Source organism: Artemia sp. Qi Xiang Cuo, chromosome 5 (genome assembly GCF_049724085.1).
Source record: "Artemia sp. Qi Xiang Cuo chromosome 5, ASM4972408v1, whole genome shotgun sequence".
Classification (NCBI taxonomy): Eukaryota; Metazoa; Arthropoda; class Branchiopoda; order Anostraca; family Artemiidae; genus Artemia; species Artemia sp. Qi Xiang Cuo.
In genome coordinates this window covers 6,990,971-7,006,174 of record NC_142798.1, presented here as the reverse complement: position 1 = coordinate 7,006,174, position 15,204 = coordinate 6,990,971, and the positions used below count along the sequence as shown (strand labels likewise).

At 33.1% G+C, this 15,204-nt stretch overlaps 1 protein-coding gene across 2 annotated transcripts in view; it reads left to right on the top strand.

Annotated features, from left to right (window-relative positions):
• The window catches only part of LOC148951752 (uncharacterized), a 104,729-nt gene that overhangs the window by 31,274 nt on the left and 58,251 nt on the right, over nt 1–15,204 (top strand). For both annotated transcript variants that reach the window (XM_089089316.1, XM_089089315.1), the window contains exons 7-8: nt 1,935–2,024; nt 7,833–8,063. In XM_089089316.1, coding sequence (XP_088945442.1) covers nt 1,935–2,024; nt 7,833–8,063 — 321 coding nt within the window. The remainder of the gene's footprint in view (nt 1–1,934; nt 2,025–7,832; nt 8,064–15,204) is intronic.

The following is a 15,204-nucleotide window of genomic DNA, read 5'->3' as shown; positions in this document are numbered from 1 at the left end:
GGCAACAAAAAACGTTATTTTAAGCTATATAAATGTGTCTTTTCAGTACGAATAGCAGGTAGAACGACATCTATTATAAATATGATTAAAATCTAAGGGAAATCATGATTTCGAGCTTAAAAATATTTCGCTTTTGTACTTGTTCTTGATCTAACTTGTTGAAGTCTAACTTGCCTTGACTCTCCTTATGTAACTTCACCGGTATTTTGAGTTTATAAATATAACGTCTTTGGTTAAAAATAAGAAAGTATTTGGATCATATCTGCACACAGAGGGGGGAGGCTGGCTAAGAGAGGAAGAATAAGCCTTCCTCTCTCCTAAATATTCTTCATTCCTCGGTCCTAAACTGCTCTAAAGCTCCCCCCCCCCCCATTGAAATTGGCCTTCCCCTCCCATGAGTCGAACACGTTTGGACCTATGATTCTTCAAGTTTCTGTACACCCCTGTTCTTCATTATGTCTTTATTATACTACCACTAATACTAACAATTCATTGCAGCACTAAGCCGCCTGAGGCCAACACAGCTACGCACGCTCCTCCTCCATCCCAATCTAAACTTTCCTCATAAGTTGTCGTACATACGGGTTCGTCATGCTTGTAAAAAAGTAAATAAAAAAAAAATGTGTTAAACACGTTAAAGACAAAGGAATACAAGTCACACTGCCTACAACATTGTTTTCGTAGTTAACGACGTTGGTTTGTCTACCATCTACGTCCGAAACTATTTTCCTTATTTATGGAGCTTCTCTGAGTGGAGACGATAAATCTTGTCAAGCGATGACGCTATGTATATTCAATCGAATGCTAAATGTTCAGTCTTTAGTTCTCACCAAATACATAAGCTGAATTTTGGTGTAATTTTGTTATGAGTGTGCACATAATTTCTTATATTTCATGTAATTCACCTATTCCTGTGACCTTTCAAATTTGTATTTTCTTCTTTTGAAATGTTGGGCCCCTTTGTTAGTAGTTGTTGAATGGGTATCCTGCATAGCATGATGGTGAGCCTTTTTCAAGCTTACATTTTCTAACCTTAAAGTGTAGAACATTATGTGTTTGATACCCTTTTTATTAGCCTTTATCATTTCTGCACAGTCATATCAATAAAGTTAAGTGGTGGTAGTATGAATAAAGAAAGCTGCTTTCCGTTTTTGAACTCTTCTTTTGTAAACTAAAGAGACTATTTTATTTGCTCTTTTTTTCAAATTTTGACAATCATCTAATAAGTAAAATGAACTTTTATATTACTTAAATTTGGGTAAAAGTTGGATTTCATTTCAGCTTTCAGGTTTTACTCAGACCTAAATAATAAAAAGTTTTAATTTGATATTTAGAAGATCATCTCTCTGGGCTGCTATCCTATGGTATAGACACATAAGATTACAAAAAGTTCAGATATGACTCTTAAGGAGGTAATTCCAACTTACCAGAGCAGCAAGAGTTGTAGTAGTAGTAACAAGTGCAATTTGCGTTGGGGGGAGGGGGCGGGGGCACCATAATATGACGATGAACTAACAGGAGGAAAAGGGTAAGACAAATATAATATTGGCTGAAAGTCAAAAGGAGTTCTTAGTATCAACGGTGTCACTATAGACGCAGGTATCAGAGGTGGCTGACTCATTTGACCAAATGGAAATGTTTCAAATGAGGGGGAGATCGAAGTTCTATCTAAATTTAAGAAAAAGTGTCTATTAGATTATATGTTAAGCAATAAAACAACAAAAATTATTAAGCAACGGTATATAAATAAGAAAGCTCATCTTCAATTGACAGTTTTATTACTAGTGATAGGTATTTTATGCTATTTTGTTCTGTTCAGTTTAGCCTATATGGCAGCTCTGGCAAGAAACATGATATTTATGGTAGCCTACCTGAATTTTAAAGTGTCATTCAGCTTTTGGTCTGAAGAATATAAAATGTTAGCCCTTTTTCAGCTAGCGGCCATCGGTTCCCTGCTACCGATTGATGGATTTCATAATGTTATCATAGATTTGTCTGATCAGAACCAAGGATTGAATCGCCCGGTACGTATTTTGTTTTTTTACCGATTCGCCTTATTCTGCTTCGATTTGGAACAGCCCGATCTCAAAATGAAAGGTACAAACTGTTGTCACTAATGGGCTTGATTCAAATCAGAGCTTGGTGCTGACCTGGTGAGTAAATATTGTGCTAAAAGTTCTGCAAATATTGTGCTAAAAGGTCTGTGAAAACAAAGGTCAAAATACGTGCAATTACCAACTGACTATTTTTTCACTCTGTAAAATGACTATGTTTCACTCTGTAAATTGTAAAATGTCTGAGAGACCATTTCTTCATAGAGACTCCCAAAAAGGGGATGGTTTCTCAATAGAATTTGAAGGGAGAAGCCCCTCAATCTTTTCGGATGCACAGGTGTGATTCCTTTGGTCCCCCACCCCCCCCTTGGAAAGCCAAATTTTCATCATGATTGTGCACATAATTTCTCGTATTTTTTCATGCGAGGGCCTCACAATGCATGCAATTACCAACTGACTTCTTTTGTCACTAAAAATTGGTAATAAAATTGGTAATAAATATAAAAAGAACGAAAAAAACTGGTGACTTTATTATTTAGTGAACCAGTTTTTAATTAGATTGTTATTATTTTTTAAAATTAAAGGAATGCAAAATTAAAAGGACAAAAAGCTATGCAAATATTTTTAATAAAAATAAAATATAACATATCAAAGATTTTATATTTGTGTCCCTTAGGTTTTGAAAAATGTAATATTCGCAAAGAAGTTGTGACGCAGGGCGAGATAAATGACGGTTTTTAAGATCGTTGCAAAGTTTTTGGTTGTGTACTAGTTTAACTTTAGGATAAAGAATCTGAGGCTGGGAATACGGTAGTCTTCTTAGGCTATATGTGGAGCATTCTCTGTTCGTTTTTAGTTTTAATGTCCGTTTCTACGTTTACTTAAAAAACTTATTTTCATCTTTTTTTTTTTGAAAATGTGGCGCAACAGGTATTAATGAAAAAATTGGTTCGATTTCATCAGGCTGGGCGGTACTGAAATAAATTTGAAGATGGTAGAGTCACGTTTCCCAAAATCTTACTTTTTGGCGATACTACTAGAACCTAACGAAAAGTAGGACGTCCTCGAAAGAGGGAAGGATGGGGGAAAGTTCATAACAAAGGATTTAAAGGAAAAAGAAACTTCACGAGAGGGAGTAAAGAGTGATACTCTACTGAGTTGAGTGGAGGAGCGTACACAGTAGTGTTAGGCTTAGGTGGCTTGGTGTTGTGATAAGTTGTCAGTAGAGGTAAGCCAAGTCAAGCGAAAACCTAGAGTAGCATCAAAATCACATTGGTGCACACGAAGACAGAGGGGCTCCACCTTCCACTTTTCTCTCGGGAAATTTTCCCCCTATTGCGAAGTTCTGTGAAGGAATATTGTGAGACACAAACACTTATGCCAAAGGTTACTTAAAATGCAATATATATATATATATATATATATATATATATATATATATATATATATATACAAAATATGTATATATATATATATATATATATATATATATATATATATATATATACAAAATATGTGCATTATCTTGAAAACTGTGAAACGCAGTGCTTTTGTATAATTTCCTGTATCCGTAGATACCTGGATTTAAAGAACTCAGGTATTCTGTACCTGTGGATCTCAGATTTAGTGAACTTTTAGATGAATTAAAGACACTTTGTTTCTCTTTCTTATGCTTTCGGCTTTAAGAAATTAAAATGAAAGTGGAAACTTTCCTTTTATTATTTAAATTACTTTTTTTTTCTTCTGTCCATTGGCAGCGACTTTATCTTTAAAAGTTTTTACTCGTAATTTTAAGGAATTAGGAAGCCTGTGAGATCTTATTATGTCCTCCGAGTTCATGTTCTCGATTTTGCGACAAACCGATAGCTGTAACATGCATCGAAGGAGCAGGATGCTTATGTCGTTGGGTTTGTTAGTGTCAGATCTGTCTATTTACACACCAAAATTGTCATATTACGTATAACCTTTCTTAAAGAAAGACCGAATGTCGCTTGAAAAATGACTTTTACTTTTTTCAGCGATTTTCAAATAATTTTCATAATATTTTTCAATGAAAAAAACACGTTTAAAAAATAAAATTCGGTTGACGGATAGAATTGAATCTGAAGTACCGAAGGACAGGGAGAATTACCGTCTCAGGTTGGAACATTAAAACCGTTTATTAAATGACAATTAATAGATTGTGGAATTTGGGCTCGTCTTTAGCTAAGGTGGAATTCTTAAGAGAAAGAAAATACCCAGAAAATACGAAGCTTTTTCTGGGTTGATGCTAAAATAAGATGTGTTGTCTGCTCAAATGCACGAATTTTGATGTATTCCTTGTTTCTTTTCTCAAAGTTGTCTGAAATTTGTTGTTGGAGATCACTTAGGGGAGATCCTCCCACCTTCCTCTATTTTTTAATGTATGCACAGCAAATCGTGTCTGTCTCGCAAACGTCATGGCATTGACCGCGGCGTTTGGAAACAGTGTTTGGTCTATGTTTAACAGTGTAACAGTCTATGTTTGGAAACAGTGTTGGCTGGGAAAACGAACGTTATTACTCGTTTGCAATTATAGTGATTAGCTCAGAAGAAGTCATTCACAAAACTGTTACCTTCCTAAGCATAAGTGGAAAGCTCTTTTTTCTGTTATTGTTAGGAGTTTCTGCTTTTGATGTTGTTTTCAATAAAGTCATCAAAACCAGACATAGAAATACTATTTTGTGACAAATTGTTGTTTACAATGTTCAGGAATATCTACCTTTTATAACAATAGGTGAACTACTTGTTTTCGCAATTTAAATCTTCAATCCTGAAATATAAATAATATCTATAAAAGACTATGAAATTATGTACTTTCCCATTGGGCCTCTTGGCCCATTGGGCCATGGGCCTCTAGGGTTAACCGCTATCGAGTAGGCAATGATAAATCCCGTTTTTGACGTTTTAAGCGCTTTAGAATAGGCAATGATAACGTGGTTTTCATTGCGTATACGATATTAAACTGGTTTTTTAGCGTTTAGGGGGGGAAAGGTACCTAGGTTAGGTTACGTATTTAATATATACTATGCTTTACCCCCCCCCCCCCCCCCTAATGCGCATATATATAGTCCAAATTTGTTTCTAAACTATTATATATTCATCCTATTTTATTTTATTTCATTAGCATTAATCAAACTTGACTTTTTAGAAAGGCCCATATAATGGGAAAGTACCAAAAATTATATAAAGGTTTTCAAAATTTTCCACTGTTTCTGGCACCACCTTTTTGTTGTTCCACCTTTAATGCTGTTTCAACAATTAAAATATATGTTGTTAAGATTATTAGAAACTAAGTTCTATAGATAGTACTTTATATATTTTTATATTTATGTATATGTTCTAGTTGCCCAGCTGCCGCTTTTTAGTATCCCGGACTTCAGTAAAATAAATAAAAAAGAAAAATATCTTGAGTTGAAAGATTCAGCATGTTATTTCATATAATAATTACGAAAGAATTCGAAACGTAAAGCTATTGTTCATGTAGGCTAACGGTCCAAAAGCTCCATGAAAATCCTTCAGTGTGAATTTTATTCTCATTTGCCAAAACAAGGATCTACCAAATTATGATTAGCCGTTCATTTGCTGTAGCCACCATTTTGATCTTTCATTGGCCTTTAGGCTATTGATTGAATTGAAATAAAAAACAGTTTCTTAAATTAAAATAAAAGACTAAGCAAATTCAAATTAAATTAGGTTAAAATGAAAAATTTAATTTGCCTTTAGGCAACACTGAAACTTAAAACTAACTGAAATTATTCTGTATGTGAGGGGGCTACCCCCTCCTCAATGCCTCACTCTTTACACTAAAGTTTTTTAGGACTTTTAAAAAAGTTGTTTAATCTAATAAAACGGCCCTTGTGTTTCAGGAGTCGTTTTTGAAGAATTGGGATAAAAAGTCAAAGTTTAGCGTAAAGACCGAGGTATTGAGAGAGGGTAACCCCCCTCAAATACAGAATAATTTCCGTTCGTTTTTGGTTTTAATGTTGTTCCTTACTTTCTGTTGGAAGAGTTTTTTTTAAATTTAATTTCTGATAATTTTTAAAATAATACCGAGCAATCCGGCTCCCCTCCTTGGAAAATTCCTTCCCTCCACGAAAAATTCATCCAAGTAAAGTTTTTCACACGTCAAATACCCCCCCCCCCCCAAAAAAAAAGAAAAATTCCATGGACAATTCCATCCTCCCTGAAAATTCCTCATGGAAAATTTCTTGCGGGCAATTCCGCCTTAAAATTCTTCTTAGCATACTTTTATTTAAAAAAATAAGCAGTTATTGCTTATCGTTTTTCAAATTATGCTAGAATTTCTCCCCTCTGTGGAAACTTTTTCCGGGAAGTCTACCCATTCCCAGTAGAAATTTGCTCCCACGGGAAAATCACCCATAGAGAATTTCTCCCGCGGAAATCTTTCTCCCACATTAAAAACCTCCAGACAGTTCCAACCCCGCTGAAAAATTCTCCGGAACATCCCCACACTTAACACTTAATCTTCAAAGACAAAATAAGACAAATAAAAAAAAAATCGCATCTGTGATCTTTCTTCTGGCAATAAATGCAAAATATCACAGTTTTGTATATAGGAACTTCAAACATCTAAAGTAGGATTCTCTAATATGCTGAATCTGTTGGTGTGTTTTTCTTTAAGACCGCGAGACTTTTTGGGTGTTCCCCCCTTTTTTGAAAATCGGACAAATTTTCTCAGGCTCGTAAGTGTTGATGGGTAGCATTAAATTTAGTGAATTTTTATATTTAGGACCAGCATAAAAATCTGGTTCTTTGATGTATCTATTATTATGAAAACTCTGTTTTTAGAGTTTCAGTTACTATTGAGCCGCGTTGTTCCTTACTAACAGTTTGTTACCACGAACTGTCTGAAAATAGAATTTGTCTCCTATTTCATCCTCTCTTCAAGTACAACAATTACAGCATTGCATTTCTTACCAGCGTAAAAGATATATCAGTCACTAGGCTTGAACATGTTCTCGAAGTGTATATGAATATGTTCATATACACTATATACATATTTCCCCTCTATAAATATGTACACTTATATACATATAAGTGCATCTTGAATATGTTCTCGAAGTGTAAATGAATATGTTCATATACACTATATACATATGTATATATTTCCCCTCTATAAATATGTTAACTTATATACATATAAGTGTATCTTGAATATGTTTTCGAAGTGTATATGAATATGTTCATATACACTATATACATATGTACATATTTCCCCTCTATAAATATGTACACTTATATACATATAAGTATATCTTGAATATGTTCTCGAAGTGTATATGAATATGTTAATATACACTATATACATATGTACATATTTCCCCTCTATAAATAGGTGCACTTATATACATATAAGTGTATCTTGAATATGTTCTCGAAGTATCCTTCCTGTCTACTTAGAATTTTGCACTTTAGCCTCCTCTTCCCTTGACTGGGAAAAAAAAATTCCCCAAAAGTGAATTTTAATTTAATTGATGTAGCACTAGTCGCAATGATACAAGCAGTTTTGATTGGAACAGTCGTGTGGTAGTAGTTATGAGAGTGATGTAGTAGTGAAATAATTAGTAGTAATAATTAGTAGTAATTAGTAGTAATAATTAGTAGTAATAATTAGTAGTAATTAGTAGAAATAATTAGTGATGTAGGACTGGGTGCTTTCTAGTAATTTAAGATTGTTCTTCCTTAATTGTAGAGAGGAGGTAGTTAACCGAGTTACTAACAAAAAAAATGTTTCAGTCATTAGCTATGAGCACGGTCATGGAATCTGCTTTACCTCTACCCATGTCAGAACCTGTTTTGCCTCTCGATACATCTTCCCTTATAGAGGGGAAAAGAAAGAGGAGGACGCCAAGGAAAACAGGGGACCCTTCCCAGATGGACGCAGTTCTACGTGAAATTATGAATCAAGCGTTCCCTGGCACAGAGCAACTTGAATTTCCTCCACAAGAGGCTCAGACCAATGTCCAGGTACGTTCATTTGGGTATTAATTCATTTTAAAGCTTTACTAGTTTTGTTAAAGTATAAGTATAGGATGATTGGCAGTTTTTTATTTTGTTAAGAAGGTTTTTTTGTGGAAAATATACGTCTGCTCTCTCTGCTGTTAAGCTGCTAGTTTCCAGAATGCTTAACTTTTATGAAGAGTGGGGTAAAAGTAGAGGGAAGAGGGAAAATTGGGGCCTTCGAAATCTGTACGAAAATCAAACTTAATAAAAATAAACCATCTGTACTTCCTGTTAGTGCTCATGTTAGCGTTAATTTCAGAAAGATTTTGGAGTTTTCGTTCTGGATTTTTATTTACGAAGATTTCATTCTGGGAATTTCCACCGAATTTCCATTTGGGAAAATTTGGTAAGTGGATGGACTAGTAAGGTCAGACAAATAGGGTTTATACAAATTCTTTAAAAATTTTGTCTCTATTTGCAACTTGGAAGCTTTTTAAAGAACCTTAAAGGGCACTTTTTCTTTTAGAGTAACGCACTCTAAAAACTTTTTAAGGGTTTTTTTTCCAACCTTTTAGTTTATCTTCTCTTGAAAAGAATATGGACTTTTGGTTTATTCTTCGCAGTTTCATTAGGTTAGTGTAAACTTTTCCCAAGATTACGACAAGTCAGTGTTCTTGAAAGGGGAAAGGTACGGAGGCATGAACTTGAACAATAAAAAGGTCTTGAATCACTGAAAGTCAAATTTAGCAAGCAGAAAAATCATTCAAGTAAGTAAAAAATTGCTCTTTTCTTCTTTGAACATTAAAGATCTCTCTTGACAGTAATTGGGGTATTACGCTTTTCCTCATTTTCAAAGTCTAGGGAGAGAGGACAATTGTGCGTTTCTCCCATTTTTTACGAAAATAATGAACGATTTTTTTATGTCTTGATTGAGGGTTGCTAATAGATCTAAGGAGGGAGGTTGACAGAAAGTTTAAGGGGATAGTCTAGGGGGAATCCCTCCCCCTAATCGGCTCCTCTAAGCACAACGATCTTTCAAGTAAGTGAAATCCACTCTTCTTCACATTTCTTCATTAGCAGAGCCTCAAGTAATCGTTAAAGTAAAAAAATAATTGCTAAATGTTATTGCTTTTCTTTCTTGGAAGGTGGAGGGTTGTAAAAAGATATAAGGAGGGAGGTTGACAGAGAGTTTAAGGGGATAATCTAGGGGGAATCCCTCCCCATAATCGGCTCCTCTAAGCACAACGATCTTTCAAGTAAGTGAAATCTACTCTTCTTCACATTTCTTCATTAGCAGATCTTCAAGTAATCATTAAAGTAAAAAAATAATTGCTGAATGTTATTGTTTTTCTTTCTTGGAAGGTGGAGGGTTGTAAAAAGATATAAGGAGGGAGGTTGACAGAAAGTTTAAGGGGATAATCTAGGGGGAATCCCTCCCCCTAATCGGCTCCTCTAAGCACAACAATCTTTCAAGTAAGTGAAATCTACTCTTCTTCATATTTCTTCATTAGCAGATCTTCAAGTAATTGGTAAAGTAAAAAAATAATTGCTGAATGTTATTGTTTTTCTTTCTTATTAAGTTACTTTTTTATGCACTTTATTAGTGATATTCCGCTTCTTAGAAATTTTCTTTTTGCTTCTTAGAAATTTTCTTTTCGGGAATGGTTTGTCTTACACATGACGCTTAATATTGATGGCATATCATTCCAAATTTCTAGATGGCATTTAATACTACTGGTATATCATCAAGTTATTAATAGGACACCAAAGCTTAGAGAGAAAAAGAAAGAGGAAAATAATATTTTCTCTTTCTTCCTAGTTTATTATTTTCAAATTTACTTTTGAACTAAGTGTTTGATTGAAGTCGGTAATTTTTGAAAAACTCTCATCCATATTTGTATAGTGTGTACCGTGGCGGAGAGCTTTTGACCTGTGTCGTAGAACTATCTTAAAGAAGAAGAAAAGCAGTTCCGTGTGTTCTCATCTTAAATTTTCATTGTATTAGGTAATACTTGAGGGGTTGCTGACTTCTTGCCGCCTGGTGTATATCTCGGAACACAACGCATGCTGTACAGTTCTGCCACGTTTTGTACAGTTCTATCACACTTGGCACAGCTCAGCCACACTTGGCACGTGCCACGTGCGATATCTGAGAGAGAGCAAACCTTCGGTAACAGTTTACAAAAACAAAGTAGAAACTGTAACTGTAAGTCTTAAGAGTCATGAAAATAGTGCACGTAAGGCTAATTATGGCTTCTGTATTTATAATTCTTCTATTTGATACTTTTTGGAAAAGTCGTATTTACACGCCATTCTGTCAAAAAAAAAAAAAAAAAAAAAAAAAAAAAAAAAAAAAAAGAGTTTCAATCGACTGGTGCTATCCTTTTTTCCTAATTTATTTTGAAAGGAATTTTTTCGTCTTCCAAAAATGCGAGATATCCCTTTTATTAGTTCACAGAAATATTTGAAAGTTGAACCTCTTGATGAGCGGTATTTTATCAGACCAGGATTGCGTAAAAAATTGCGTAGAGTAAAAATAAAATCAGTACACTACTAAGCATTGATTGTTCAGTTCTTTCGGAAAGAAAGTGGGGGTTGGAGAGGGAGCTCAGACCGATATCAAAGGAAAGGAAACCCCAACCCCTTCTCTATCCTAATATATGCAATAGCGATGACTTTCAATGTACCAATATTCCCAATTAGAAAACAAACATCTTTATGGTTTAGGATAGCCACAAAAACAACAAGAATAATAAGGTGTTATAATGCAAAAATAAAAAGGAATAAAGCTGAAAAGAAAAGAAAATATAAATAAAATACTTGCTATTTAGCGTTTCTTCAGTACTAAAGTAGTATATTAGTCAAGGCCGTAGCCAGAATTTGTGTTGGGGGGGGGGGAGGGGTACAAAAAAACGCATCAAAAATTTGTTTACATGCATTTGTTACGTTTTTATGAGTTAGATAAAATTTCGGGGGGATTCAAGCCCCCTAACTCCCCTCCCCCTGAATACGGCATTGATAGTACTAGAATAGGTGTAGAAGCAAAGAAAAAATTAAATAAATACAGTTAAAACACAAATAGATAACGGGATTTTACTAACCTCTATTTCTTATTTATTCAAAATTTAATATATTGCATAATTGTTGTGATTGCATTTTTGCAACTTAAACACTTTTTTGATCTCACTGTTGCCATATATTACCCCAAAAACCGGCTCTAAGATTGGCTGTGCTACACTCGATGAAAAAATCACTCTCAAGGACGCCAATATTTAATTCTGCGTTTTTCACTACGGTTCATTATATAAATTTTTAAAACTTGACATTTGATTTATTCATAATCATATGATGTCATAATCGTTTGATGTATGACATCAAATGATGTATGACAATATCCTTGTATAACCACATCATCGTAATAATTTTAGAAACCACTAGACTGCTATACTATTTGATTCCTGTAATATGACTTGTAAATAGACTGTAAATTGATTCCTGTAATTTGGTTTCTAAAATTATTACGATGATGTGGTTATACAAGGATATTGTCATAATCATATGATGTCATAATCGTTTGATGTATGACATCAAATGATGTATGACAATATCCTTGTATAACCACATCATCGTAATAATTTTAGAAACCACTAGACTGTTATACTATATGATTCCTGTAATATGACTTGAAATTGACTGTAAATTGATTCCTTTAATTTGGTTTCTAAAATTATTACGATGATGTGGTTATACAAGGATATTATCATAATCATATGATGTCATAATCGTTTGATGTATGACATCAAATGATGTATGACAATATCCTTGTATAACCACATCATCGTAATAATCTTAGAAACCACTAGACTGCTATACTATATGATTCCTGTAATTTGACTTGTAAATTGACTGTAAATTGATTCCTTTAATTTGGTTTCTAAAATTATTACGATGATGTGCTTATACAAGGATATTGTCATAATCATATGATGTCATAATCGTTTGATGTATGACATCAAATGAAGTATGACAATATCCTTGTATAACCACATCATCGTAATAATTTTAGAATTCACTAGACTGCTATACTATATGATTCCTGTAATTTGACTTATAAATTGACTGTAAATTGATTCCTGTAATTTGGTTTCTAAAATTATTACGATGATGTGGTTATACAAGGATATTGTCATAATCATATGATGTCATAATCGTTTGCTGTATGAAAATATCCTTGTATAACCACATCATCGTAATAATTTTAGAAACCACTAGACTGCTATACTATATGATTCCTGTAATATGACTTGTAAATTGACTGTAAATTGATTCCTTTAATTTGTTTTCTAAAATTATTACGATGATGTGGTTATACAAGGATATTGTCATAATCATATGATGTCATAATCGTTTGATGTATGACATCAAATGATGTTTGACAATATCCTGGTATAACCACATCATCGTAATAATTTTAGAAACCATTAGACTGCTATACTATATGATTCCTGTAATTTGACTTATAAATTGACTGTAAATTGATTCCTGTAATTTGGTTTCTAAAATTATTACGATGATGTGATTATACAAGGATATTGTCATAATCATATGATGTCATAATCGTTTGATGTATGACATCAAATGATGTAGGAAAATATCCTTGTATAACCACATCATCGTAATAATTTTAGAAACCACTAGACTGCTATCCTATATGATTTCTGTAATTTGACTTGTAAATTGACTGTAAATTGATTCCTTTAATTTAGTTTCTAAAATTATTACGATGATGTGGTTATACAAGGATATTGTCATAATTATATGATGTCATAATCGTTTGATGTATGACATCAAATGATGTATGACAATATCCTTGTATAACCACATCATCGTAATAATTTTAGAAACCACTAGACTGCTTTACTATATGATTCCTGTAATTTGATTTGTAAATTGACTGTAAATTGATTCCTGTAATTTGGTTTCTAAAATTATTACGATGATGTGGTTATACAAGGATATTGTCATAATCATATGATTTCATAATCGTTTGCTGTATGAAAATATCCTTGTATAACCACATCATCGTAATAATCTTAGAAACCACTAGACTGCTATACTATATGATTCCTGTAATTTGACTTGTAAATTGACTGTAAATTGATTCCTTTAATTTGGTTTCTAAAATTATTACGATGATGTGGTTATACAAGGATATTTTCATACAGCAAACGATTATGACATCATATGATTATGACAATATCCTTGTATAACCACATCATCGTAATAATCTTAGAAACCACTAGACTGCTATACTATATGATTCCTGTAATTTGACTTGTAAATTGACTGTAAATTGATTCCTTTAATTTGGTTTCTAAAATTATTACGATGATGTGTTTATACAAGGATATTTTCATAATCATATGATGTCATAATCGTTTGATGTATGACATCAAATGATGTTTGACAATATCCTTGTATAACCACATCATCGTAATAATTTTAGAAACCACTAGACTGCTTTGCTATATGATTCCTGTAATTTGATTTGTAAATTGACTGTAAATTGATTCCTTTAATTTGGTTTCTAAAATTATTACGATGATGTGATTATACAAGGATATTGTCTTAATCATATGATGTCATAATCGTTTGATGTATGACATCAAATGATTTATGAAAATATCCTTGTATAACCACATCATCGTAATAATTTTAGAAACCACTAGACTGCTATACTATTTGATTCCTGTAATCTGACACAAGTACTTGCTTACCCTACTACATGTAACTTTTGCAGCAACCACTATTGTCTCTCTACGCGTTGTACCTAACCCTTTTTTAAACCTCACTAAAGGCATTTTGAGTTTCTATATAATGAGAAAGTTGATATATGGTTGACGATTAAAACATGGGAGAACTGGCAGGGATAAACTGTAGGTTGCACTTTACACATAATTTGTACTTTATTGTAAAAATATAAATGTTCTTACTTTCATAATTTTAATACAGCAAATAATATAAACATTTTGATTACTAAATATCAGTATCTGTATATTAAACTGACAATGCACATTCATTTGTATTTTTTCAGTAAAGTGATAATTTGGTTGATGCCTTGGAAAGGAATAGGGGTTTTGAACCCTACTCATGTTAATTTCTGCTCGTTTTGAGTTTGACTTGGTTATTTATTGTAATTTCTGTTCGTTTTGGGTTACATTTATTTATCGATGCTGATTTGTGGTGATTTAATGCTTGCTAGATTATATGATTTTTTTTTTGCTCATTTTTGGTTTAATGGAGTTCTTTACTTTTCTTTGAAAAACTTATTTTGTGGAAAAAGTTTTTTTTTATTAATTTCTGTTCGTTTTATATTGACATAGTCTTTTCACGGAAAAAGAAAATAATGCATTATATCTTTTTTTTTAAGACTTTATAGTTAGGTATGCTGGAGAAAAATTTTCAGCAATTTTTAACAACATACACCCTTTTAAAAATCTGCACACAAATAGTAGTGTTTAATTTAGTTTCATACCTCCTCTAGTTGAACTGAAATAGAAAACTTGATACCATTCGCAAAAAAAATCTATTTACTTTTTTTGATAACTTAGATACACTTACGCTATTTTGATTTGGTTAAATTTTAAGAGCAGAAGTAACCCCAAAAGTTTGAACATAATGCCCTCAGTCGTTCTTGGGATACTGCTGAGATGTCTTATTGGGAATTATCATTAACACAGTGCATTTTAAGGCAGCATTTAGCTTTTAAGCATAATGGGCAAATAAGAGGATGGGCGTGGGAGGGGGATTAGTTGCCCTCCAATCACTTTCGATTATCAACAAGGGCATTAATCCTTTCTATTTTCAATCAAATGAGCCCTTTTCAAAGTTCCTACGACAACTCCTTCGATTCGAAGTACCCTGGTCTAAAAATAAAATAATAATAATACAGTGTACCTACATCGATCTTTACTATAAAAATGTCAAGGCTTCCAATCGCATTCTACTATTGAAAAGAGCACTAGTCCTTTCAATTTCCAATCGGATCAGCCTTTTTTTAGTTTCTACGACAGCGCTTTCTATAAACGCCCTATATGCCCCCAGGGCTTAAATTACAACCCTTGCCCTGAGGGCTGTAGGGGGTTGTCATCCTCAAAGACCTAAT